Source organism: Plasmodium fragile, assembly GCF_000956335.1.
Source record: "Plasmodium fragile strain nilgiri unplaced genomic scaffold supercont1.63, whole genome shotgun sequence".
In the NCBI taxonomy this organism is placed as follows: Eukaryota; Apicomplexa; class Aconoidasida; order Haemosporida; family Plasmodiidae; genus Plasmodium; species Plasmodium fragile.
Genome location: NW_012192643.1, coordinates 101,393 through 127,304, shown reverse-complemented (window position 1 = coordinate 127,304; position 25,912 = coordinate 101,393). Strand labels below are relative to the sequence as shown.

Sequence of the window (25,912 nt, the reverse complement as noted above, 5' to 3'; positions counted from 1 at the left end):
CATAAAACATGCGCAGGGGGCACTCAGCCATGTGACACACCGCGCCCATCGTAGATGCACTTGCGTACGTACGTGCGCTCCAGTATGTTCTGTGGTTGGCACCCTTTACGCAATGCCACCCATTTTTTTTTTTTTTTTTTTTTAAGTGCAAAATTTTTTCTCTCAATTTGTTCCAACTTAAAATTTTTAAAGAACCAAAAATTAGAAAAAGTTTCAAACAAGGGGGCTTTTGTTTATCCCCACCGAAGTTATTAACTCGTGCATGTGGTTTTTTTTTTTTTTTTTTTGGTGGAAGCCTGTCCTAAATTGGTGTATATTTTATGTGAACACATACCATTTAACCTTTGCAATTTTTTTAAGAGCTCAAATTTGTGAAGTTATAAGAGTGCTGTGAACAGAACTGGTCGGGGGGCATTTCCCCCTTTTGCGCGAAATTGGACACCTGTTACTAATTTGTCAAGCCTGCGTTCCATTCATACCAACACGGTATGTAATCAAAATGGCCCCCGTTGTAAGTGGCAGTATAATAAATGCTGTTTGCACCTCATTAAACATACACTACGGTGTGTCAGATATGGTGGTCACTCCTCAGAACATATTAACACGCATCTGCTTTTACATATACACAGATATGGATGCATTTTTTTTTCCGTGTCATACTTCCCCTCACACATAAAGCGAAAGGTCGTTTTATAACAGCCGCGTGTAAAGGTTCCACCCAGATGGGCGAACGTCACCCCTCACAAATTGACGCTGTTGATTGTTTCTAACCTTTGCGCGGATATGTTAATATATTAATTTTCTCCTGCATCCACTGAAGAAATTTTCCTCCTTCTTCTTTGCATATAGTTGCTCCTAACAACTTCAATTGTACATTTAAAAATGTATATATACATTTACGGGTAAATACAAGTACAGCATTTTGTCACCGCGTAATTTAAGTACTTATGCAGTATACGCCACATCCAGCGCCTACAGTACGTGTAACATTTCACAGCGTTACAGTGTACCGCGCGTGTATATATTATAACTTTTTCAATCGTAATAAGCGTCAACTTTTTGCGAATGCAAGTGTGCCTTTTAAAAATGTACAGTACATTTTTTGTTTATGTAAGAAAAAAAATAGGAGCAAAATTATATACGTATGTTCTATGAGAGGATTTTTACTACAGCGTCATGATTTTTTTTAATTTGGTAAGAGGCTTTTTTTTTTTTTTTTGTTGTGTTTTTTACATCGTTGAGTTATTAAATTTTACGAAACCCGTGCGAGCAGAGTCGAAGCACCGCGGATGGCTAGCCTATACATTGTGCTATGTACGCTGCACAAGTGTATATCAAAATAAAAATATAATACTATGATATAAATGCGTTAAGCACGATTTTGTGCTTGCCGTACCGGAGTGATTAAATTTAAAATGTTTGCAAAAAAAATGGTAGAATTATAATTTCCCCCCTTTCCACTTGTGGAAGAAGCAACTCTCATTTAGTTATAATTAATTCGTTTTTTTTTTTTTTTTTTTTGTAAGCTTTTTTTAAGCTTTTTTTAAGCTTTTTTTTAAGCTTTTTTTAAGCTTTTTTTTAAGCTTTTTTTAAGCTTTTTTTTAAGCTTTTTTTTAAGCTTTTTTTAAGCTTGTTTTAAGCTTTTTTTTTTTGTTTTTTTTTTTTATATATATGTATGTATATATAACTCGAAGTTTTTTTTCCTGCTAAAACAGACTACGTACCAATCCACGATGAAGTTCTTAACTTTTTTATTTTTCCTTTTGTTGGGGCTCCTCTCCTATCACGATGTAACGAGCACGAAGGATATTCCCGCCCAACAGGGTGACAGTCCCCTAACTCCACTGAACAAATTCGACAAGTACTTTTTACGCATGTACAACAAAACCTCCAGATTACAACAAGGCGGAGGGAGCTACGTAAATGTAAGAAAGGACCAGCAATTCAGAAAGGGGTTCCATGCCCATAGCGCAGCACACTGCAAAATAGGGCATCCTGCTCTTTGCCAACACTTCTATGATTCATTTCACGGATACTCCCCTTCTTAATTCACGTGCACGCTTCCCTTTCTGTGAAGCACATGCAGCTATCTGCATCCATACACCACTGCAGTGGGGGATATACAAAAGTACATATGATTCAATGGCCCCTATACGTTTACCTTTTTTGCAGGGAGTTAATATAAAGAATACGGTTTTCATTTTGTACTTCTTCGCAAAATGGTAAAGCAAAGAGCGTTGTGCATGCTTGCATCACGATGCGCATGTATATACATCTGTATTTGTGCATGTTGTTGTCGCGTACTACTGCATGTGGGCGTATGACAACGCCCATCCAATAGTGCCCTTTGTTCCCCTGCACGCTTATTTATTTATTTATTTATTTATTTATTTATTTATTTATTTATTTATTTATTTATTTATTTATTTTTTTTTTTTTTTTTTTTTGCACGCCCACTCTCTTTTCATTTTTTCCCCCTCCCAATTCACACAGGTGCCACGCTTGTAAAATGCAAGGAGCCGAAATGGTATTAAACAAAAGAAAAAGTTACAAATGGCCTCGTTCGTTTCTTTAAGCTCAAACGGGGGAAAAAAAAAAAAAAAAAAAAAAAAGATATCACACTAAGTGCAAGTAGTTTGCGGAGCACATGTAGAATTTTGTGCGCCATGGAAACAGAAAATTCGCGTTACATGCACATCACACCTATATGTAACGTCCACGTGAACCCTATCTATTCACGAAAACTACACCTCTCGCTCGCAGGAAAAACTGGAAAAGTACTACGGCAAGCGCATATACATTTTGAAGGCGGACATAGATCAGAACGATGCGATGGCCAGAAAATTCGCCGTGAAGTCCCTACCTACAATTATCATCATGAAAAATAAGGCAATAGTCGCGAGGAAAGATCACTTTGTCTCGAGTAACGAATTGGTGTCTCTCATAAGAAAACATTTGTGAAGGCCCCCCTCCCCCCTGAGTCATCGTGCTATATTGAAGGAATTAACGGAGCTTTTGGAATAACCGCATTGGACATATATAACACTTTTGATTCATCCCTTTTTTCCATTTTTCTTTTTCTCCACTTCCCTTTTTTGTGTGCCCCTATCACTTTTCAGCCTGCGCTTGGTTATCAGCTTGCAACTTCATAACCTTTAACATGAGTTTATTTTTTTTTTCATTATCTTTTTTTTCGCGTTTCGCCTTCGTCATGATTTCGTTTTTATCGTATTCGCTGATTTCACTGTGACAAATGCAGCACGTCTGCGGGGGGAAAGAATCGGTTCACACACCACGAGTTCTTTTATAAATGTACACGTGCGCACTATGGTGTGGAGAATAGCGAGTAGGGACTCGCTGACACAGGCGCCTATTTGTATGTATTCGTGCGCCGACGGGAGCACAGCGCGTTATATTCTTTTTCACGGGATTTGAAAAATGCGCAGTGTTCGTGTCCTTAAATAATGGATTGCGTTTTTGCTCATTTTATGCACTTCTTTTGATTTATTAAAACATGCATATTACGTGATGAACTAATCTGGCAATTTCCTTGCCACTGGCAGTTTTTCCATTTTGCAATTTTTTCATTCCCTAATTAAGTTTTTTTTTTTTTTTTTTTTTTTTTTAATGCGTTTGCACATTTAAGCTTTGAAAACCGTTTGAAATTATTTTATCCTTTTTTTTCCTTTTTTTTTTTCTTTTTTTTTCTCGTGTTTTGAAAGCCGCTGACGCATGTGTAGACTTAAGCGGTGCGCTCGGACATGTATGTTCGTGTGTTTGTTTGTGTGTGAATTTGTATGTCCCGGCGCACTTTATCAAACTAGTTTTTCCTGTTTCCTTTAAACATTTTTTTCTCTCCAACTTACCTTTCTGCATTCTCTTCGTATCACCGTTTCGTAGATACACATCAAATGAAAAACGTGCTCTTAAAAAGGAAAAAAAAAATAAATAAATAAATAAATAAGCCAATTAAGCTAATTGAGCTAATACTTAGGTACACAATTATACCAGCGAATAAATTTTTTTGCACAGTATGGATGTGCCAAGTGAAAAACTTCTGTTTACCACAACTCAGCTTATAAATGGTAGGCGGCACGTTCCCGTGGAGCGATTCCGTTCTGGGCATTAGGCACTGAAGGGTGTACATGTAGATGCATGCAAAGGTGTAGAAGTACTTATATGATTACCCGATACCTTGCCAGACGGAGGTTTCGCAAGGCACATGGAGACACCCCTAAGGTAGACCTACCAGTTGACACTCGCCTCCAATTGTGTCATTCATTTTTGCAACCAGTTTGGACCTGGATCCCTGGACATCCTTTTGAAAATTCGATTTACACGTGGACTCTAAATTGGAGTCATTGTTTCGGAATGATTCCTGTGCCTTCATGTGGTTCGCGAGGGGAAAGGGAAAAGTATACACATGTGCACAATTACAAGTAGACCGGGACATCATCAGCAGGGAGGCCAGTGAGTTGTGTTGATCCTGTGTTGTTCTTTAATCCGTTGTGGATTGTTGCTCTATGCAAACATAAGTGCTTTAACGAAACTGTGCAAAAGGCTCCCTTTTCTACTCTCCACATTTGACACAATGTGGGTGTCTCATCCCCTCACTCACCCCTGTGCTATTTTTCCCACTTGACTCCCTTTCACTATCGCTGGGTATCATGTCCTCGTGTATATCAGCTAAAAGGGAAAAGAAAAAAAATAAATAAAATAACTACATCAAATGAGGAAACAAAGTATGGTTAAAAAAGGAAAAAACAGTGAGAGCTACCTTTAATCCCTGATAAATCCCTCGTTGTCATCTTAATGGGGTACAAGTGCAGAAGGACAGTGAAAAAAAAAAAAAAAAGAAATATGCATAATGTTGTGTACGTATGTGGGAGCAAGTGTGCCACACTTCACACACACAAAGGGGTAATAAATATAAAAGACAAAATTATCATTTGTGTACAAATTGTGTTACATTTTCCGTCGTGGGGTTGTCCGAGTGTGTCTCGTTTAGGGATTCCCTATCGGAACTTAAACAAGAATCTGAGCATTTTTCCTCGTATTCTCCTTCTTCATTTACATCATGCGGTGAAGAAAATAAGTTCAACTCTTTCTTCTTCTTAACGCTCCGAAGGTGAGGAATTTTTATTAACTGTTAATAAAAAAAAAAAAAAAAAGAAAAGAGCAGAAGGGAAAAAACACGTTTCGTTTTTCAAAGAAGAATAAGACGACAATCCGAGCGTACAAGCTTCAAATGCATCACACAGTCCATGTAGACTTTTTCTCCGCATTCGTCGCCTTCCCTCTTTGCCTACTCTTCTCTTTCTTGAGGATGTCCCCCTGTTATGAGAGTTTAACCTACGTGGGGGAAATTTTATATTTTGATTTTCTCTGTCTACATAACCGCAATGTCTCTTATATCGTTAGGGGGAGGAATGTTCCCCATGGCAGTTTTATTTTGTGTTCACTTCTAATCAACCACTTCGCAACTTCACCATGTTGTCATTTCTCCTTACTCATTCTCATCATTTTCGCAGTGGGGTTTCTCCTTGGAATAATTCGGGCCTGTCATGAACATTGCAAATTCCCCCCCATGGATGAATCGCATACATTACGCACGAAACGCACAACAGACGCAGCACCGTGCGCAATTCGCTCATTTTGAAAAAATCAGTTGCTCCTACCAGATATGAACTTCTTTATATTTAGGGTTGTTATCCCTTGTACCTCCAGAATTGCACACAACATTTTTATAATTTTGTCTTTATGCTCAATCACACTATAAGCTTCTTTTCTAAACTCTTCCAATTGGGCCTCAGCTTGGTCTTTGCATTTTCTGCGATGAAGAGAATGTTCGCTTCGATGGGATGATGGCGGGGGGTTTCACCCTGTAGGTTCACTTGGTTGAACATTTTTCGGGGGAGAGTAAAGTAGCACCTACCTGTGTAAATTTTCCTGGTTCTTCATTTGTGCTTCATTCGGGGAAAACGTGTGTGGGCAGTGTGCGCGATGCCGAGACCGGTTCTTCTGCCGCTGTAGATGAGAGATAGCTGCCGCTCTACCGCCTCTGCTCAGCTTTCACTTCACTTGCCCCCCTAACTCGCTCCAGACGGGAGCAAATGTCCCACCCGCGCAAACAAACGCATGCACAAGGGCACTTAAATCAAATAACGAGTTCAAAGGCACCTTCCAATGTAGGGATCAAAAACGCAACAACAGGACAATAATAAAAAAAAATGCATCGAATTAATGTTAAAATAAGGACTGCAAGCGTACCTGCGCATATATCGAGACGAAACAGGTGCAACAATATCCCTATGTATACCTATGCACCAGCACACATTTTCTCATTCCGGGGGACGGAAAAAAAACAAGTCTTGTAGACTTCCTCAAAAAAATTCCTTCATTAAGGCGCTCTCGCATTTACACCGTCCTTCAAGAGCAGCATTCGCTCACAAACAAAAAAAAAAAAAAAAAAAACACCCCAGAGGAATAAGCGATGCGCCTATTCATTTTGTACAGGTAACATGTTCCACGTTTTGAGGTGTACGTACAATACAGACGCAACGACTTCCCCTTCTCGGCTAACGATAGCAAAAATACAGGATAATGCAAACTCCAGAGGGGTGACACCCTCACCAGTGAAAATATCATCTCAGGGTGGAAAAAAACTTATCCATGTATCCACCTACCGTCCTCTTAACACAATAGGCAATAATGCAAAAACATCCCATTGCTGTCTTTTCTTTTTTAAAAAATTAGACTCATGCTTTTTTTATTTTTTGTTTTTTTTCTCTTTACTCAAGTTTATTTCTGTTTTAAAATTTGCAAAGGGAACACAAAAAAAGGAAAAATATATAAAAGGAAAGAAAAAAAAAAAAAAAAAAAAAAAAAGAATAAAGCAACGCAAATTTTAATTACAAATTCAAATGTGTTAATTATTTTAAATGTGCTAATTGATAAACTTATAACATTTCAAATAAAAGGTGAAATGCAAAAAAAGCGTGGACTTTTCTCATTGGAGGCATACGCAAAAGGGGGTGTAGACGCATATACGGCTCAGCAACACTGGTGTGGTGAAACGTATGCTTGAGAGACATAAAAAAAAAAAAAAAAGGTGTCATAAAAAGCGAGCGATAAAAGGCGTGGTAAAAAAACGTGCGATGCAATATGCACTCACATAACTCCCTAAATAATTAACATAGTAATGTTAAGCAGCCACACTGCATACATGTGAACACGCACCGGGAGATCGAACGAACCGCTGTAGGGGTGGCGACACGGGATGCGTTCGAATTGGGGAAACATAACACCAAGTGCAGCAAAATGGGCAGAAACGAATGGCAAGCAAATGTGTACCATATATCGCTGCTGGAAGCATAATACAGCAACGGCTTGGGTGAATTTTTTTCAATTCACCACGAAAGGGGCGAAGACTTGCTTGAAACAACCTCAAAAGGGACCCAAGATTGCTACAACATCACAGGGTGAAAAACTGATTCACGCAAAGGAGCAACCGCTTTGCCAAAACGTCACCATCTCACTGAGTCATCCATGGATCTTGAACATCAGCACAGTTTGACGAAGCCGTGCCACTGTCAGCCATGTGCTTTTCATTCTGCGTCCCAACCTTTTCCGCTTCGTCCGGGCCCATAAAAGTGTTCTGCGCGACGACGGGTTGGGGCACGTGGGCGTGCTGCTTCCCATCAGGGTTATCCACAGCGTTTGCTACGTTTTCGGTGATGTTCCCTACACCGTTTCCCTCGGCCCCACTTGCGCCATTGTTCCACACAAAGCCACTGCTGCCCACACCACAGGAGCCGCTCTGAATCTGCGCGTCGTCCAACGTTGAGGGGAGAAAATAATCGCCTCCTACCTCCTGCCTGGTGTCATTATTACTGTAGGTGATATTATCCTCCGCGTTGTTGTACTCGGACAGCAAATTCAGTTCCCCCCGAAAAGTACTGATGCACGGATTGGCATTATAATTTGGCTTTATTAATGATGAGGAGAGTTGAGCAGAGTGACTATGCTGGCTGCTCATTCCTCCTCCTGTCTCATTTGCCTGGTATGCATTTAAATTATCTGCTACGAAGGAATTGTTGCACTGTTCAGGGGTGTTCATCATCACATTTACATTTTGCTTAGCTAAGAAATTATCACACTTGTTCTCTTCCTTCAAGGTGCAGTTATCTCCACTGTCTTTGTAATACTCTTCCTGGTCATTACCACAGTCGTCCCCGCCGCCGCTGACGGCATAATCGGCCATGCTGCTAACCATGTAATCAACACCTCTGCTCACCAGATAGTCGACCCCGCTGTTAACAGTGTAATCAACTTCCCCGCTTCCCCCTTCATTTTCTTTCCCCACGGAAATATACTCATCACTGTGAAATGCACTGTTACTCACCTGGTACACATTTTCGTCGTTAAAAAAGCTCGGGCTCATACCAATTTTGATAATATCTTCCTGCTCCCTTTCGTGCTCCAGTTCATGTTCCATATCCTGAAGGAGACCACACTGTTCCTCCTCTAGCTGTTCTCCCAAGTCTGGTTCCATCTGCTGCTCCTGAAGAGGCTGTCGCTGTTCCTCTTGGTCACCCTTGTTGTCATTTTGCCCTTCATGGGACATGAGATCTTCTATATAATTTATCCACTCCATAATGGAGTTGAACTTTTTATTATCATAATTCAATTCGTGTTTTCCTTTATTGCACCATGCATGGAACACTTTCTTATAATTGTCTCTCTTAAAGTTATAAATGACTTCATCCTTTTGTATGTTTCCTTTTTTTTCTCCCTTTTTCGTACCACACACATCTAGCGAAAAGTCTTGACTAAACTTGGAGTTCTCATTACTGCTACTCTCCGTGTAGTCACTTTTATTTTCCAATTCATCCAGTGATTCAAAAAATGAACCAAGCATATCGAATTCAGAGAAAATGTCATTTCTGTATGGGGAGGAAACGAAATAATTGGAGTTCACCTTTTCCATGTTCTCTTCATTATAATTGGAATCAAAAATGGGAGACGCAGGGGTTAAGGGCGTGCTGTTGGGTGACTTTAATGGGCTATTCGTATATATCTGCTGATTCGGAGAAAGAACTAATTCATTCACATCGGTTAGATGTAAGGACGACGCATGTAGGGAGCTTGTTGGAGGAGACTGTGAAAATTTCATATTTTCCGGAGTGTTCATTAGTCTAATATCACACGCTTCTTCAAAATCAGGGTCATTCAATTGATTCATGTTGTTTTTGCTTCCTCCCTGGCTATTACAGCTCCCACTGCTATTCGTGCTGCTGTTACCGCTACTGCTTCCGCTACTTCCGCTGCTGCTACTACTACTGCTACTCCCGCACGTGTTGTTGCGAGGGGAAAGAGACGCATACGAATTCGGGTGACTCATCTCGGGTAGAAGAGGCAATTTCAACGGCTGACTCACATAATTGGTCGTGTGAATTATCATTTGATTTAAGTTTAATAATTGATTGTCTTCCCCAGTTCGCTCCAATTTCATGCTCGCATCCTCTTCCTTCTCCATCACTCCTGAGTCTAATTTGATGCCGCTATTCTCAACTCCACCCAACTTTCCCTTCTGTTCATCCCCTCCTTGAATTATACCTATAGAATCCTTTTTCTTCATCCAGTTGCTCTCCTTTGCATTTTCATTATTTTCCAAAAACTCAATTTCTCTAATTAGCTTGTAATAATTTTCGTGCTCGTTATCGTGTGTAATGACGCCGCTTTTCTCATTTGGTTCATCCGGGTGTGCATTCCCTCCTCGGTTGTTTCCCTTTGTGCCTTTCTCCTTCACATTGTCATTACCGCTGTCGTTGCTGCTGTCGTTTCCACTGTCGTAATTATTGTCTTTATTGTGGTCCTCATTGTTGTCCTCGCTGTTACCGTCGTTTCCACTGCTGCCTCCGTTATCCTTGCTGCCGCTGTCTCCGCCGTTGCTCCCACTTCGGTTATCGCTGTCACTGTCCCTGCTATTTCCACTTCCATTCCTACCGCTATTCCCACTTCCATTCCCACCGCTATTCCCACTTCCACTCCCCCCGCCATTCCCGCTGCCACTCTCGCCGCTATTACCACTTGAGTCGTTACTGCCGCAAACGCGCCCCTCGGTTCGCACTCCGCCCCTGTTACCCCTCTCCAACGGGTTATTTGCTGCTCCAGGCTTCAAATCCCCACACAGAGAGTTCCTCCTCTTAGGATTTGAACTAACGCGAACTCTTTTCTCCTTCTGGAAACGCTCGACATGCAGCCTATTCAAGACGCTGCCAGATGGGTTACTCTCCTCCGCAGACACCAGAACAGAAGATTCCCCATTACAACAGTTGTTTCTGTAACTAGAGTAGGGATCCTTTTCAGCATTGCCATGTCCCTCATTTAGGTTGCGATTTACATTCGGAAGGGAGAAAACACGCAAAGAGTTTCTCCCCTCCAACATGTTCTGTACCTCCTTCGAGGTAGTATCTTCTCTCCCACTGCAGGGAGCGCAATTTTCCATACTTGTGTCAAGGCACGAGGAACACATGACCCTACTGCATGCCACATTGTCGTCCTTAGTGACAAATCTGGAGTGATAAAAAGGTTGATGATGGGTAGCGGTTTCACCATCGAGCTTCTCCCCCCTTGTCCCAAAATTACCAACGTAATTTTTCATACATTTCCTCTTGTAGTGAAAAAAGAAATTATTAAAAAAATTATTAACTAGCGTGACAAAATAGGAATGGAAAAACTTCCTCACATATTTTTCTACATAACTGCAATAATTAGAAACTTTTTTATGATTACGATCAGACATTGATGGAATGATAAAGGTGTGTACCTTTTTCTCATTCGCTATGTTTCTCTTCGCCTGACGGAAATTCTTCAAATTTATAATTTTTTTATGAAGATATTTTTTCACGTACCTCCTTAATATCCTTCTAAATTTGTATACTAAATAATCTTCTTCCTTCAACCAGGTACCTTTTGTTCGCTTGGCAACGATACCCCTTTCCGCTCGGTCCCCATTTCCATGACTACGATTATTATCACAATCACCGTTATTATTAACACCCTTATTATCAGGGTCCCGTTCCTTTCCCTTGATGGAAAGAGACCTCCCGTTTTCGTGACCCCCGTTAAGAGTCATCACTCTCTTGTTGTAAGCTATATTTTCCTTTATCATCGCGTCTTTTAATTTTTCTATTATCTTCATACTCCGGCATTTCAGTCTGTGTAGCTTTAAATGGGACCTAAAAACATTTCTGCGCCCTCTACAGCTCCGAAGCGGCTTCATCCTGGGTGCGTTCTCTTTCCCATAGCTCCTGGTTCTGATTGCCCCTTCTAAACTGTTGACAGGCTTCCCCTTTGATAACCCCATCACATTTTCATTTTTTTCTTCTCGTGTGGAGACAACTACCCCATTGTCATTGTTCAAATTTTTATCATGCCCCAAATGAACACTTTTTTTATGCAAAAGTGTTGCCATTTTGGATGCTCCACCAAACGGAAGAGAAATATTTCCCTTTGACTTTTCCTTTCTTTTCCTTTTTTTTTTCTTTTTCTTCTTTTTTTTCCCTTTTTTCAGGTACTTCAATATGGCACTTCCTCCTGGGCAACTATTACTACTACAACTTCTTCTCTGCTGATTTGCCAGGCAGTTACTCTCGTGGGTGGGTACCTTCATTCCCTTTCGGGTAAGAAGTCCTCCATGGAGATATTCCTCTGGGCCTTTACATTTACCAGGGGTTCTGCATTCTGCAATGGTACCGGCATGGAGGCACACCTCGCAGAATCTAACACGTTCGCTGGTATCATCATCGATGCTCGGGAAGCCCTTCTCACTAATGACCTTTTTACACCTTCTGTTATCTACCTTGTAGAGCTCTGCACTTCTCATCGGACAGTTATTTCTCATCAAATCGCTTTTACCTTCCTTACTTATTCGCAACATGGAGCGATGCTCCTTTCCTTCACAGAAATTGTCTCTGTCCCGATCGCCACGCGAATCATTACATCTGCACGAGTAGATGCAGTTCATGTGGGAGGGCATTATTAAAATGGATTCAGAATTTTTCCCAAGACGTCCTACGTTGTTCCTTCCGTCTACATTCCCAATTTGCACATCGTACACATCTCCATGGTATTCTATATCGAACCGTACGCTTTTCTGAGGTGTCATTTTAACTTATGCACGTGTGCGTATGGACACGCGTATGGGGGCATGTTTATGCGCAAGTGAGTTGTCTGCGTACGCACGTTTGCGACTGCGCCTTGGACGCCTTTCTACGCTTCGCGCACTCTCCCCCCCTTCTTGCTGTTCACGCTGCACCTATCACCCGCTTTCCTCGTCGGTGCACTTTCTTCACACACACACAAATTCGCTCGTCTATGTGCACACAGACAATCCTACCAATTCCGGTCGTTACACCTTCTGCAAAACGAGCTGGGCACAAATGCATCAACAAGGAAAAACGCACTTATGTGTTTTTATGTCTATATCTACTAACCAGATCTCATGTTTCCTTTGAGCAAACTGCACACACATGGGGCGTGCGGCGACGGTGTCTTGATGGGCCAAATGGTAAAAGTATGTATCATTCAATTTGGTACACCTACCCCGAGTTCTCTCGTTACAGAATTTTTAATTTCCCTCCCCCTGGGCATGGCGTTCAGTGTGTCCTTGCCCTGACCTGCTGTGAACTTCACACCAATTGAACTGTTTTTTTTTTTTTTTTTTTTCTTGTATTTTTTTCCCTTTTCACAGGTTAGCCTCCGCTCAGCTTGCCCGTATGTCCACTGATCCGTCTTCTAAGCTCCGCTGAATGTAAATAATTCCTTTTTTCTCATTAACATTAAAACATTGCTATCCCCCTTTTCCCTTTTTTTATTTACACACTCTTTTGTAGGGGAAATTCACCACTTTGTGTGTTTACACCTATATAACTTAATGTAAAAAATACGAGTGATTACACATACAGCTATAGCTTTTCAATATCCTCATTTTATTCCGTCATGTAATTAAACTAACGTTAAATAAAAATAAAATAGACAAAAGTTTTTAAAAATTACGTGTGCAAAAATGCATGACACAAAATTGGGAGGGAAAAAAAAAAAAAAAAAAAAAAAAAATGAGGCTTCCTTTTATACATAAAAGCATAACACATAATATGCAAAAAAAGGGGGAAAAAAGGAAAAAAAGAAAGGAACATAAATTGTGAACATATAAAACTTGAATTCAAAAAGGAAAGCATAATTCGTGATCATTAACTATCTGCGATGAACTTCTGCGAAATACACGCATTGGAGGAAGTGAGCACACGTATGAGTATGCAAATGCGTATGTGAATGCGTACATAACACTACACAAAACATTTAGCTTTCTCTATAAATCCTTTCAAATATGTAAAAAGGTACTTATACATACCATGTGACCATTCACCCAGTTTAAATTTTTTTGTTTGTCGCCAGGGTGAAAAAAAAAAGAAAAAAGCTTAAAACGCGTGAATCGCATGAACACGTCCTTGCCCTTTGCATAATTATGTGCTACTCGAAAGTGCGGTTTATTATAGCTTCGGCCAATACGCGGGGTTATGTATGCGTGGGCGGAAGAATGTATACACAACTGAATGGAACAGGGCGCAGGATGATGTAAGGCGAAGGTGTTACGTCCGTACGGATGCATACGTAGTACACGCTTGCTTGTTCATGGGGACATGACAGGTAAACATTGTCAAATTTTTAACATTACCATTCTTACGAAAAAAAAAGAATTCAATATATTAGCATTTCGGGGGGGCTTCCCTTTCTCTTGCGTTTTTCCAAACCTTGAGAAAAAAAAAAGAAATCACAATTTTGGAGAAACGTTAAGGTGTGAAAATGAACAAAACAAAAAAAAAAAAAAAAAAGAATAAAATACACACGCACATATATATACACTACCAAGCCGCATAAAATGTATTATTGTTTTGTTAATATTTTTCTCTACATGGCTAAAAGGTATGCGAATTTCTTCCTATCAGTATTAACCAACACAGTGAGGCAACACTTGTAAAACTTTTAGCCGTAAAAAAAGGATGAGGAGAAAACCTTAGTGAGATCAAAAATAGAACATAACATTTGAATCACTGGGCTAAGCTACTCGGTTCGCTAGCACGATCACTACGTGTAATGAGAACCGCGAAAAAAAAAGAAATTTTTTCAACACACAGGTAATACATATAGTGTGCACACATCTGTGTTGTACTAATAGATGCGCACAATACACACACATCTTCGTCCGGTAAGTGGGAACATAGGCTAATGGGGGCATCTTTAAGGAATTAGAAAAGAACTTGTGCATAGCATGGGAACAAAATGGCTAGAAAATAGGCGCGTGTGTGTATTTGTGTAGGTGAGCACATGCGTCGCGAAAAGGCTCATTCAATCACTCTCTGAATTTTGTTTTTCCCGGTCCTGCGTTTTCCCGACTTAGAACACATAGCAGTTGTTTCTTATTTTTTTGTAAAATGCACCAAATTGGTGACAAGGTTAAGGACGTATTCGAACAGGGGAATATGACCGCACGCATAAACTAATCAACATGTGTATTTAATTAAAGCGCGTAGGCAATTCGAGCGCACGTATAATGCATACACCTATGTGTGTTGCAAAGGGAACGATCCTATCATTTTTGCACTAGCGAATATATAGCCCCCCTTTTATTTTACTTTATCGGTGTTGCACGAAAATATGGATTATGATCTCATTCAAATGTCTGCCTTCTTTTCAAGCCCGAATTATCACATTGGTCCTTTCTAAAATAGCACAAAAAAAGTAATTAGCAAACGGCGCAGCAGTGAAATGCTCTACTTACCATTTACATATCGGTCCCATTACTCCGCTAGACATAAAAACGTTGTTATGGGGAGATCACTCCTGAGCGGAAGCCATAACCTTTGCAGTTACTCCCTTTTAAAAAAACAAAACGGAAATTTCCTTTTAAGTGAAAAATGTTGTGTGTCGGACGCGACCTTTTATGCATGTATGCACGGTGTGTACCTTTTTTACACCTTCGAACATATGGGTCATATAATTACCTATGTTTTACATAACTAATTAGACAAGTTTACATTTTAAAGCGCTCTCCCCCTTGGCTTCTTTTCGCTCAATGGGGAGACTTCTGCACTAATGATCGAAAAGGACATGTGTAAGCGCAAAGTGGCACCGTGTGGGGTGCTAATAGGTACGTACAAATGTACGCGCGCAAAAGGGGGATGTATTACAATGGGGGGTAAAATAAAGAAAATAAGAAAATATTACAAAAGAAAAGAATTCCCGCTTGTACAAAAAAAAAAAAAAAAAAAAAGGGAACTACATAAAAAGGGCAGACCTGTGCTACTGCCTTATGCGCAAAAATGGCGTCACCTTTACGGCATTTAATAAATGCACAGAAAGGTGAGCATTTCTCTTTAAAGTGAATTAATCTCTGCTGCTGATAATTGTAGACGCATAAATAAATAAATAAAACGGGGAAGGAACAAACGCTTGTGAAGCTGAATTACATGCCCCAAATTATATACATAAAAAACGTACAAAACGGGAAAATTCGTGGGCCATGATGTACACACATAGTAGCCAATTGTCCACTAAGTTGTGGAAAATCCACGGAGGGAATTAAAAAAGGAATGTTCTGGAGAAAAATGGAAAAATAGGATTGCTGCTCTTTTCGCCATTTTTGTCGCCTGTTTTTTTTTTTTTTTTTTTTTTGCAGCTAGCTATTTTACGAAAAAATGAGATACAACAGGGCCATTCTCACATACAACCCGTTTTCGGCCTGCAGAAAGTACACACTTTTGGGATTGTTATCAACTTCGACATTTATTTCGTTAACCCTGGGAAGGGGATGCAGGACCTGCAAAAGGGGGAAGAAAATATAACAAAAAGGTGAAATATTTCAATGCGCCGAAAATACACCTCTTGTATGCCAACTGAACGCGCATGAACAGGGCAGCTTTACAAAAGGCATGCCCAATTTTGACATCGCTTAAAAGGTAGCGGTTTCCTTTTTTTTTCGTTGGAGGCAGCCCTTCTGTTTCGCTCTGAATTTTTTCAAAACTCAAATAAATATAATCGCCCTTAATAATTGCGTGGGGAACAAAACGCTGGTACACACCTTTGTATCCATCCTGGTATTCTTCAAAACGTTGTTATCCAGAATGAAGGCGTCCTTATACGCATTGTACTCGTTTAAGTCCGTAAACCTCTCCTTTTGTATCCGCGTCATGTATATCACATGCACGTCTTTTAATCCGTTCTCCAAATTATCATATTTTCTGATAGAATTTTTATGGTAGAAATTGTTCCTTTTCAAATTGTTCGTTATAATGTCGACAATATAGTTGGGAATGTCCAACGACTTGCATGATATAAAATTAAAATTGACATTATATCTGCTAAGTAATTTGCTAAGCGAATGGACAGTCCTTCCATTTTTTAAATCTCCAACAAAGGCGACGTTTATTTTTTGGTTTATGTCTTTTTCCAATATTTGTGGGAAGTAGTTGTATATGGTGTAAAAGTCTAGGAGTGACTGCGTCGGGTGTTCCCCTGTTCCATTTCCAGCGTTGATGATTGGCTTGTCCGATGAGGCAACGGCGAGGTCCACATTGTTCTGTTGAAAATTGGAGCAATGGATATATGAATGGGTGAGGTAAATGGGTTACAGAAATTGTATCAGTGAAACAAACTCGTGCAAAAACCGCACACCACTTACATTCGAGGGATCCCGGTATATAATCCCGTCCACGTATTTCGCCAAAATGATAAACGCGTCCTGGACAGTTTCCCCTTTGTAAAAAGACGTGGAATTCATGTCCGTAATATTTATCACCTTCGAACCCAGTCTCAGAATTGCCGAGTCAAAGGAACATCTAGTTCTTGTACTAGGCTCCAGGAAGATACTACAGAAAACTTTATTGTCCAGGAATTTGGTGTCCTCCTTATTTTTTAGCAAAGACTCAAACTTCTTCGCGGTGAACAAAATGACTAACAATTCCTCGTCACTTATGTCATCCACATTTATTACATTCTTAAGTTTCATTCGTTGTGCAATTAAATCAAAATCGATTTTGTACTTGCTGTTCAGCTCTCCTTTTCTGTCGACGATTAATTTCTTTTTTCTCCTACATCTGGTTATGTGAGCCAGAACTACAGCCAATAAAAGCGTGAACGCTAAAGCCAGTGAGCCCCCTATTTCCATCATTTTTACACGTGCGGCAAGAAAAAAAAAAACAAAGTTACAAAGTTCAAGATAGAGAGAACAACAAATGACAAGTAATCACAATTTCAGTAAGTTTGCAACATTCACTTAATGCCAATTTTAAACTTCCACAAAGCTAACATGCGAAGGAGAGGAAGCGCTTTTTCTTTTTTTTTCTTTAACTGTGCTTGAGTGGCAAAAATGTAGACATTATTAATTGTTGCTCCTAAGTGATGAACAAAATGTAGGGGAATAACTTAATTACGGAAAATGCATTCAAAAAATAAACCGCCAATTACAGGGGAGCATCAACTCTCAGGATAGGTGTGACAATCCGTCCTGCAGTTATTTTATTCTGTGGCCTCCATGCGTGCAACACAAACGGAAAGGCTAACCCATTTGAGAACAAATTCGCACAAGATAAAAAAAAAAAAAAAAAAAAAAAAGTTATGTAACAAAGCAGCAAAGTAACAACACTTAAAACTGATTTGTAAAAATCGGCGCTCGCGCGTTTAAGTCATTCTGTTCTATTCACCTCCATGTACGTGCTCTTTCACCAATGCGGTGCTTTGGAAATATATGCAAAGTGTGAGCAGCCGTGCAACAGGCATATGTACCATGAGTGCTTGCGCTGCCGACAAAAGGTGCTATAACGAATGGGTAAAAGAATGAACCGAAGTTGTCAATTCGGGTTTTATCGCACTTGCTATTATGCATATATGCATTTTCATTTTTCATTACTGAACACCGGGATAGGGGCGACTTGATTTGAAAAAAGCGCAAAGAGGCCAAAATGGAAGCGACAAAAAAAAAAATTATTCCCAGCTCACGTAGCAGCAATGCGGCTGCGCACAACATAAAAACGTGAGCATCGTTTGCTACGTCACCGCTTGGTGATGATTTTTTTCCGTTTAAATTGCATTTTATCTTGTACGCATAGTGTGCTTACATAGCACTTTCATTATACGTGCAAAAAAAATAGTCCCCCGTTTAGGGACATGTCCCCCCCAACAAAAAGGCAATATGTCCTTCGATATGTAAAAGGGATCCCGTATTCGACCATCGCCAAAGTAGCGGTCGTTTTTGTACCCACTCCCCCCTTCGCTGCAACACAATAAGCAGGCAAGGGGGCACATCGGCCTACGTATGTTCACAAGGTAGGCGAACTGCGAAATATGTTAGGAATTTTAGAAGCGAGCCAAAAATTAGACACAAGTAACAATTTCATGGAGATTCCCTTTAAGCCAAATATGAATACAAAACCGTAGAGCCATAAAGACATCTTTACAACGCCAAAAAAAGGAAATAAAAATGTTCATAGCAAGTTACTTCGATCGGAGGGACAAACTGCAGGAGAAGAAGGAGCACAAAGTACACAATGAGGAAGGGAAAAGAAACAAAATAGAAAATGTTTTAAAAAACGCTTTACATACATATAAGGGGAAAAACGAAACAACTCACAACAGGGAAGAAAAGGAGGAAATTAAAAAAATCCTGTTAGAATTCCTAAAGAGGAAGCTAAAGAAAACAAAAAGGAGAAGTATCATTAAACCGCCTTCCCCAGATTATTATCAACATAGTAGTAGCTACCGTCCTGAAGAGGAGAATTCAAATTGTGGAAAGCATGATTCGCCTGATGAATTCACAAGTGATAGCGAAATAGAACCCACGATAAAGGAAAATAAAAATTTAAAACATTGCGCACAAAAAATAACTCTACTAAATACCATCTTAACATATGACAAGTTAAAAGATATGAATATACAAGAGGTCTATAGAACAATCGACACGTATATTGATGAGAGTCAACGCGAAATTAAAGAAATAAATGGAAAATTGGAAAAGAGTGCCGAGAAGGAATTAAGGATAGGGAGGGAAAATCTGTCCAATTTGTGCTCAATCAAAAAGGAGTTAGCAAAAAATAAAATTTTACAAACAGAAACGGAAGGAAGCTCTAATGCTATTGAACATATGATAAGCGAAATGAAAATGATACAAAAATTAACCAAGCAAAAAGAGTACATTGTAATCTTAAAAAATAGCTTAATCAGACTTGATTACGCAAAGAAATGTGCAGTCAGCAGAAATTACGACGAAACGTTGAGTATCATTTTAGACATTACCAGGAAATTTCACTCATTTAAAAAAAACGGTAAGGAACAAATTGCGAAGGGGATTCAATTTTTTCTACCCATACTAACAGAATATTACATGAGTAGAACTCAGTTTTTACTCTCTAGCATTTCGTGGGGTAATAACATTTCCAATGTCTTAACCAACGCACTGGAGCAACTCCTAAACGATTTTGCCGATGGTGATGATGAGTACTCGTTTAATGCTGAACAGGAGTTCCCCATCTTCGCGGAGAAACGACCGTCGGCAGGTGGAACACCCCACGAGTATACCACTGAAGGGAATGGTAATGACACCGCTTTATCGAATAACCATAGTGAGGACAAAGCCAAAATGCTCCAGGAAAAAATCAAAAGTGCCGTCATCTTCAACAGCACGTACATTTCACTCCTCGAGAAGGAAAGCCACGAATTTGTACACACACTAATTAGCTGGAATTTGATGCAAAGAATTGACGACTATTTAAAGGGCCAAAAAAATAGGGCAGATAATTTTTCTCATCATAGATGTGACTGCCCCGTGAAATTTATCGACCAAATGGCTAACTCCATAATCACATTTTTTAGATCATTTTTCCAAAATGAGAAAAGCCCTCTATTCAAAATTGACAAACCGGAGTGGGGACTAAAGTACCTGTTTTACCAGTCCGTGATTAGCAACACTATATTGAAAATGTTCCTCAAGTTTGTCCATGAGGGGGACTTTGAGGGAAGCGTGGTGATGGGCCAGGCGTTGCACGACGTGCTGGGTTGCAGTGGTGAAGGTGGCAATGAAGGTAGCTGCGAGAGGAGCAATGAACATACCGATGAGCACCGTGGCAGCCGCTCCAGTGAAGACCCTTCAATGGCTCAACGGCGAAGCCTCACACAGGATTCCTCTCCCCCATCAGGAGGCGGCTACGGCACCTCTGAGGACAGCCAACACGATGAAGACAAGATAGACATAAAAAGACTTTACAGGACCTACAGCATGATGAGCAGCGAGAAGAAGGAGCACATCCTATACGACATAACGAATTGCGAACAAGTGATAAGGAAGCTAAATTTTAGAATAATCACCGAGTGCAGGTTGTACATACTGAGTCGATGTGCCTACTTCATTCAGCTGTACCATGTGGAAGAAAATAAGAGTGAAATAAAAAAGGCATTTTTAAATTTCATACACAACGTTCTCATGCTGTATAAAAAATGGATGCTATATGACGAGATCAACTGCAAGCATTTGCTGGACGACTTTCTGAATAACACTTTTGTGCGAGTGTTAGATGTGGAAAAGTTCGCACCCGGTGCGCAAAAAAAAGAGAGCAGCAGCGGCGGCAGCCAAGACGCAGATGCAGGTTTAGTTACAAGTTCAGCTACTGATGTAGCTACCGGTGAAGTTACCGGTACAGTTGCATACGAATCCAACGAGCGCAACATACAGGAACTGCTCAAATCAAGAACGGAAGAGCCGAACGAGGTGAAAGGGGTTTACATGAGAAACTTCTTTCTACTAATCGAAAAGGACTTCCTTGTTGATATTTTGAAGGACATGGCCACCAACAACTGTTGCGTGAAGTTGAAGAACAAAATCATTCTCGAGGAGGCTGACTGCGTTAGTGAGTATGTCCACATTTTTATAGAGTTGCTGAAAAAGGTCACAAAGCGAATGGCTCTGTTTCATCACGCCGAGGGGGGGGGAGGTGAACCCCAGGATGGAAGCTACACTGCCCGCTGCGACCGCTTTGTGGAAGAGTACCTCCACCAGGTGGTGAAGGAGCTACTTCTCATTGTCAAGGACGAATTTAGACACCACTGGAACAGCATAAACGATCTGATAGGGGAATGCAGCAAGACGTGTCTACTCTACGTATCCTTCTGCTCGATAAACAAATTCCTCGCCATTTTCCAAAACAAGAAATATTTGAAAGAAACCATTTCCAGCTTCAATCAACTGGAAAAAAAAATGATGAATAATTTCCTAGACGCATTTTACCATTTTATTTCTATCAGAATGTATAATTTATTCTCAACGAATAATATTTTTCATGAGTACATCCTGAGCAATCTTTTTAAGATGAAAAAATGCCTCCCAGATGATCTATTTCAAAATTTGTGCAGCAAGATATTGCAGAAATTAGACTCCAAAATTTTATCTTTCCTGATGAACCAAAGAAATACATATTTACACAACGAATGTATATTCAATACATTTATTAGTAATGCTTCTTTGATTCTGCATCAACTGGACGACCTTCACATGAAGACAGAGGGTGGTGATGGTGAGACTTGCCCCATGCCACGTTTAGAAGAAATTGTCCACCTGATGACAGATGATGTAGATATTTTGAAGAAAAGAATTCATCAACTTAAAAGCAATTATAATTTGTTGATATATAATCGTAATAAGAATTGGCTAGTTCAGGTCACCAAAATTACCAATGCACTTTTGCGAGACGATGATGAAGAGGATTCCAGTGATGAGCACGCGCCACTTCATTCCCTTCGTGGAAAGGAGGATGCAAATAAGGCTTGCAAAATTTCGCTGAAAAAAATCAAAGCGCTCCTTTTGAAGCGGCCGGACATAAGGCAAATTGCGGAGAAGTCCATCGTCATTCAGGAGTTCATCCAAGTGTAGCAATGATGCAGTTGGGGTGAACAGATCCCTGAGATAGACAAGCAAAACGTGTTTACCCGTGCCAACTCTGCTATGTGCGCCTCATATTTGAGTCACCAATTAGTCTGAGGCGACCCTCGCAATGGCTGCAAGTTTGTGTATTTTAAAAAAGTGGCACGTAAAAATAGACGTCAAAATGATGTGTCAAAATGATGTGTCAAAATGGGCATCAAAAATGGCCAAAAAGATACCCCCCAAATGGACCCTAAGCAAGCGCGAACGCAGCCAAATGTCCAGAAGCGGATGGAGTGAGACCAGCAGTTTCACCCAACCAAAGACGCGCCTGTGGCGTGTGCGACTAGGATGGTCGCGGTTTCTTCTTTTTAAAACGCCCCCCCCTTTTTTTTTTCCCCCAAGTGATTCTAGGAAAAAGGGCTTAACTGGGCGTATTTTTTCCAAGTTTTTTTTTTTCAGTTTGTTCCCTAACCCACCCTATAAATTGCTAAATAGACATAACATGATTTTCTTCCCCTTTTTGAAACCGTCCCCACGTCACCCCTGTGCATGCAACTTGGCGCCCCTGCGTTGGTCTACGAGGCTTTTCATAAAATACTCGCCGGCCTTGTAGGAGGACCGAACCAGGGGCCCACTGGCTATGTACTTGAATCCCATTTTCATTCCCTCCTCCTTGTAATAATCAAACATTTGCGGAGAGACATATTCTACAACGTTAAGGTGGTTCTTGGTTGGCCGTAAATACTGGCCAAATGTTATCACATCTATATTGTGCTGTCTTACATCTGACATAGCTTCAAGAACCTCATCCTTAGTCTCCCCTAACCCTAACATGATGCTCGTTTTGGTATACAACATGGGATTGATTTCCTTTGCAATTTTTAGAACCCGTAATGACTGTTCATAGTTTGCTCTCCTATCACGCACAAACTTTTGTAACCTCCTAACCGTTTCAATGTTGTGCGCATAAACCTCCATGCCACTATTGGCAAGCTTGCGAATGGAATCTACATTTCCTTGGAAATCAGAAACTAAACATTCGATGAGAATTTCTGGTCTTGAAAATTTTATAAGTTCAATAGTTTTTGCAAAATGGCTAGCTCCCCCATCTGGTAAATCATCCCTATCGACTGAAGTCAAAACAACGTAATTGATGTCCCACTCACATATAGCCTTTGCTGTATTAAAGGGTTCATTAGCATCTGGTGCCAACGGTTTGCTCGATGTTTTTATGGAGCAAAACTTACACCCCCTTGTGCAGGTGTCTCCTAACAACATTATTGTTGCTGTGCCAATATTCCAGCATTCGCCTATGTTAGGACACTGCGCTTCTTCGCAAACTGTGTGTAGCTTCAGCTTCTTCAAATCTGATTTTAGTTGGTTATATTTGTTGCCTGTGGGTGCCGGAACATGAAACCAATCAGGTTTTTTCTCTGGCATTTTGTTTCCAACCTTTGGTACAAGTAGCAGGTCTTTCTGTTGTTCCTGCTCCGTGTTATCCTGTCCCACATTAGTAAGAGATTCATTCCTTTCTTCCTTCAGCTGATGTTCACCCAAGGACGCTTCATACGTAGCTGACTCGATACAAAGGTGGTTCTTCTTTACGTTCGTCTGACCCCTCAAATGTGCATCTCTCATTTTTTCCAATTTCCAGAGAAAAAAGAACTTCTTACATTTTCCCCTCGTCCGGTCATTACAATTTGGTTGTGCACTTTTTTCCAGTATGTCTTTCACGCGCGTTCCTTTGGGAGGTATATCGTACGACGCGTGTTTGGCCCTTGCAACTCTTTTGCTCTGCCCATATTTCAATCTAACACAAAATATAAAAAAAAATGCATATATGTAAAGGGAGGGTATCAGGACGCGCATATTTCGTGGAGGTGTCATGGAACGAGTATTAAAAACAGGGAAAAGGGGAACTCGTTACCTAGCCGACGTTGCAGTTGTTTAGCGGTTGTAGGGGCGGAGGTGCAACTGCTGTATACTTACTACGGGGGAGAGGTGCATGGTAAAAAAGGCTCACATTAGGCTATTCGCAATTGGGGAAAACACATTTCCCTCTATGTGCCATTAAAATTTATGTGTTTTCTCCGCAGCATGCAGTAAGGGAAACATAGATGTACGTTCACGAGGAGCTGCACAAAAAAGTGGTGATGTGTTCCAGGTGTTCCGCAATTTTGGCCTCATTTTGAGGCGCGCACTTGCATTATTATCCATAATGCACATCGACTGCACTACGTCACTACGAAGTCGCGCGGGAAGTAAAACGCAACAGGATTGACATTTAACAACACTGCAATGTTTTTCTAATCATTTGGGGTATCCTTTGGTTTCCGTACCCCTTCGCTTAATTATACTTTTGCCCCCTCATCTGTAGCAAAGCAGTAGGCAGGAAGAGAGTCCACACGGTGTGCGGAGGCAAAAAAAAAAAAAAAATATATATATATATATAAGTGAAAAGCGTGAAAAATGCTAAACCGAGGTGACTTCAGCTCATACATTTACATCCCAGGTTAGAGAACTAGAAGAAGCGTCGACTACTGCCGAAGCAGTAAGGGGGTGTGTATCCAAAGGATTAACCCTTCCCCGGTAGCGCTATTGCGTGGCTTGACCAGCATGAATGAACCTTGACATATGCGTAAGTACGCATGTGTGTCTTCACATGTACTCATTTGTAACTCTTTCCCCTGTTTCCACTACGAAACCCAGTTAAGACCAACGATCACGTGAAGAAAAAGTCCCAGGAGTGTTTGGACCTTCTCCAAAAACTCGTAGAAAAGCAACTGGAGATAAGCAAAGATAAAGAGAAGGCAACTAACCCGTGCAATAACCAGAGAGACGAATTAAACGCAGAGGAAGCATCAAAGCATGTGTTCTACCAGCTGGACGCATTAAACAAATGTAAGAAGAAACCAAAAGAGGAGAGTAACAAAAAAGAATTTAAAAACCACATACACATAACGATAGCAGATCCAGTGCAAATTAAGAAGCACATGATTACTTCGTTCGTTACGAAGATAAGGGAAGAACTCGAAACACAGAGTTGGTAAGTCTGACCCCCGTCTCTCTGCTTTGCGTCATCAACATTTTGGCATGAGGTTGCGCTGTTCTCTATTCCATAACTATAAAGGGGACACATGTATAAACCCCCCCCCCCCCCCCCGCTCTTCGCAGTTTTCACCTTTTTTTTAAAAATTCTGTGGACCTGTACCGAAGCCAAAAGCATACGAAATACTTTTGTGCATATTCTGTCACGCCCGATCAACAAGAAACACATTTAGATATTCTATTAAAACAAATAGAAAAGGTTTTAAAAAAATTTGGTCTCACTAACCAGTATGCTAAACGAATATGTCACCTTTCCTTAGCATACACTGATATCAATTTGGAACCCCTGCTTGAAGAAAGCCAACTGAATGTAGGGGATACCTGTTGGCCAGACATTGGGAAAATTGTGGAGGACAATAATTTAAGTTCAAGCTCAACCTCAGAGAGTGACGAATTTTGTATTTATGTGAATCGAATTTGTATTCGTGTTGGCAACACTGTGTATGAATCTCGTTTCAGAAATGTGCACGACGATTTGAACATACTGCAATCTGATGAATCGGAGGATAGCAGCACGGAGTGATATGTTTCGTTACGCGGCGTGAGTTGTACGAGACTTTTTTTTTTTTTTTTTGTTTTTTGAACATGTGTATACGAGCAGCTGTGCATTCTTTTACCTCCACACTTGCCTTCTTTCCATACATTGACAAAGGTTCTGATCCAGGGTTAAGCAAAACTCCGCCCAAGGTCAAGTCATGTTAATGGCCGCATAACGCAAGTTGCAATTTTCAAAACCACAAATTTGAAAAAAAAAAAAAAAAAAAAAAAAAAAAAAAAAAAACATCAAACGATCGAACAAACAAAATAGTTAACTCCCGTGTTAGTCTCTTA

General features: G+C 40.4%; 7 protein-coding genes across 7 annotated transcripts; 3 read left to right on the top strand and 4 right to left on the bottom strand.

Annotated features, from left to right (window-relative positions):
* Window positions 1–1,733: 1,733 nt before the first annotated feature.
* AK88_04454 (uncharacterized protein) lies at window positions 1,734–2,961 on the top strand (the record flags this gene model as incomplete). The annotated part of the gene is made up of 4 exons (XM_012482064.1): window positions 1,734–1,925; window positions 2,173–2,222; window positions 2,494–2,527; window positions 2,764–2,961. The coding sequence occupies 4 exons, from the start codon at window positions 1,734–1,736 to the stop codon at window positions 2,959–2,961; spliced, it is 474 nt and encodes a 157-aa protein (XP_012337487.1).
* Window positions 2,962–3,108: 147 nt separating this feature from the next.
* AK88_04453 (uncharacterized protein) lies at window positions 3,109–5,961 on the bottom strand (the record flags this gene model as incomplete). Its single annotated transcript, XM_012482063.1, has 11 exons — window positions 3,109–3,264; window positions 3,867–3,925; window positions 4,066–4,132; window positions 4,250–4,384; window positions 4,619–4,686; window positions 4,778–4,808; window positions 4,970–5,146; window positions 5,310–5,352; window positions 5,511–5,559; window positions 5,679–5,830; window positions 5,936–5,961. 11 exons carry the CDS (start codon window positions 5,959–5,961, stop codon window positions 3,109–3,111), a joined length of 963 nt encoding a protein of 320 aa, XP_012337486.1.
* Window positions 5,962–7,534: 1,573 nt separating this feature from the next.
* On the bottom strand, window positions 7,535–12,172 carry AK88_04452 (uncharacterized protein; the record flags this gene model as incomplete). The annotated part of the gene is made up of 1 exon (XM_012482062.1): window positions 7,535–12,172. One exon carries the CDS (start codon window positions 12,170–12,172, stop codon window positions 7,535–7,537), a length of 4,638 nt encoding a protein of 1,545 aa, XP_012337485.1.
* A 3,579-nt stretch (window positions 12,173–15,751) lies between these two features.
* Window positions 15,752–17,233, bottom strand: AK88_04451 (aspartate carbamoyltransferase; the record flags this gene model as incomplete). Its single annotated transcript, XM_012482061.1, has 3 exons — window positions 15,752–15,883; window positions 16,145–16,642; window positions 16,745–17,233. 3 exons carry the CDS (start codon window positions 17,231–17,233, stop codon window positions 15,752–15,754), a joined length of 1,119 nt encoding a protein of 372 aa, XP_012337484.1.
* Window positions 17,234–18,541: 1,308 nt separating this feature from the next.
* AK88_04450 (uncharacterized protein) lies at window positions 18,542–21,979 on the top strand (the record flags this gene model as incomplete). Its single annotated transcript, XM_012482060.1, has 1 exon — window positions 18,542–21,979. One exon carries the CDS (start codon window positions 18,542–18,544, stop codon window positions 21,977–21,979), a length of 3,438 nt encoding a protein of 1,145 aa, XP_012337483.1.
* A 531-nt stretch (window positions 21,980–22,510) lies between these two features.
* Window positions 22,511–23,842, bottom strand: AK88_04449 (lipoyl synthase, apicoplast; the record flags this gene model as incomplete). Its single annotated transcript, XM_012482059.1, has 1 exon — window positions 22,511–23,842. The coding sequence occupies one exon, from the start codon at window positions 23,840–23,842 to the stop codon at window positions 22,511–22,513; it is 1,332 nt and encodes a 443-aa protein (XP_012337482.1).
* A 600-nt stretch (window positions 23,843–24,442) lies between these two features.
* Window positions 24,443–25,604, top strand: AK88_04448 (uncharacterized protein; the record flags this gene model as incomplete). The annotated part of the gene is made up of 3 exons (XM_012482058.1): window positions 24,443–24,485; window positions 24,683–25,019; window positions 25,148–25,604. The coding sequence occupies 3 exons, from the start codon at window positions 24,443–24,445 to the stop codon at window positions 25,602–25,604; spliced, it is 837 nt and encodes a 278-aa protein (XP_012337481.1).
* Window positions 25,605–25,912: the final 308 nt, after the last annotated feature.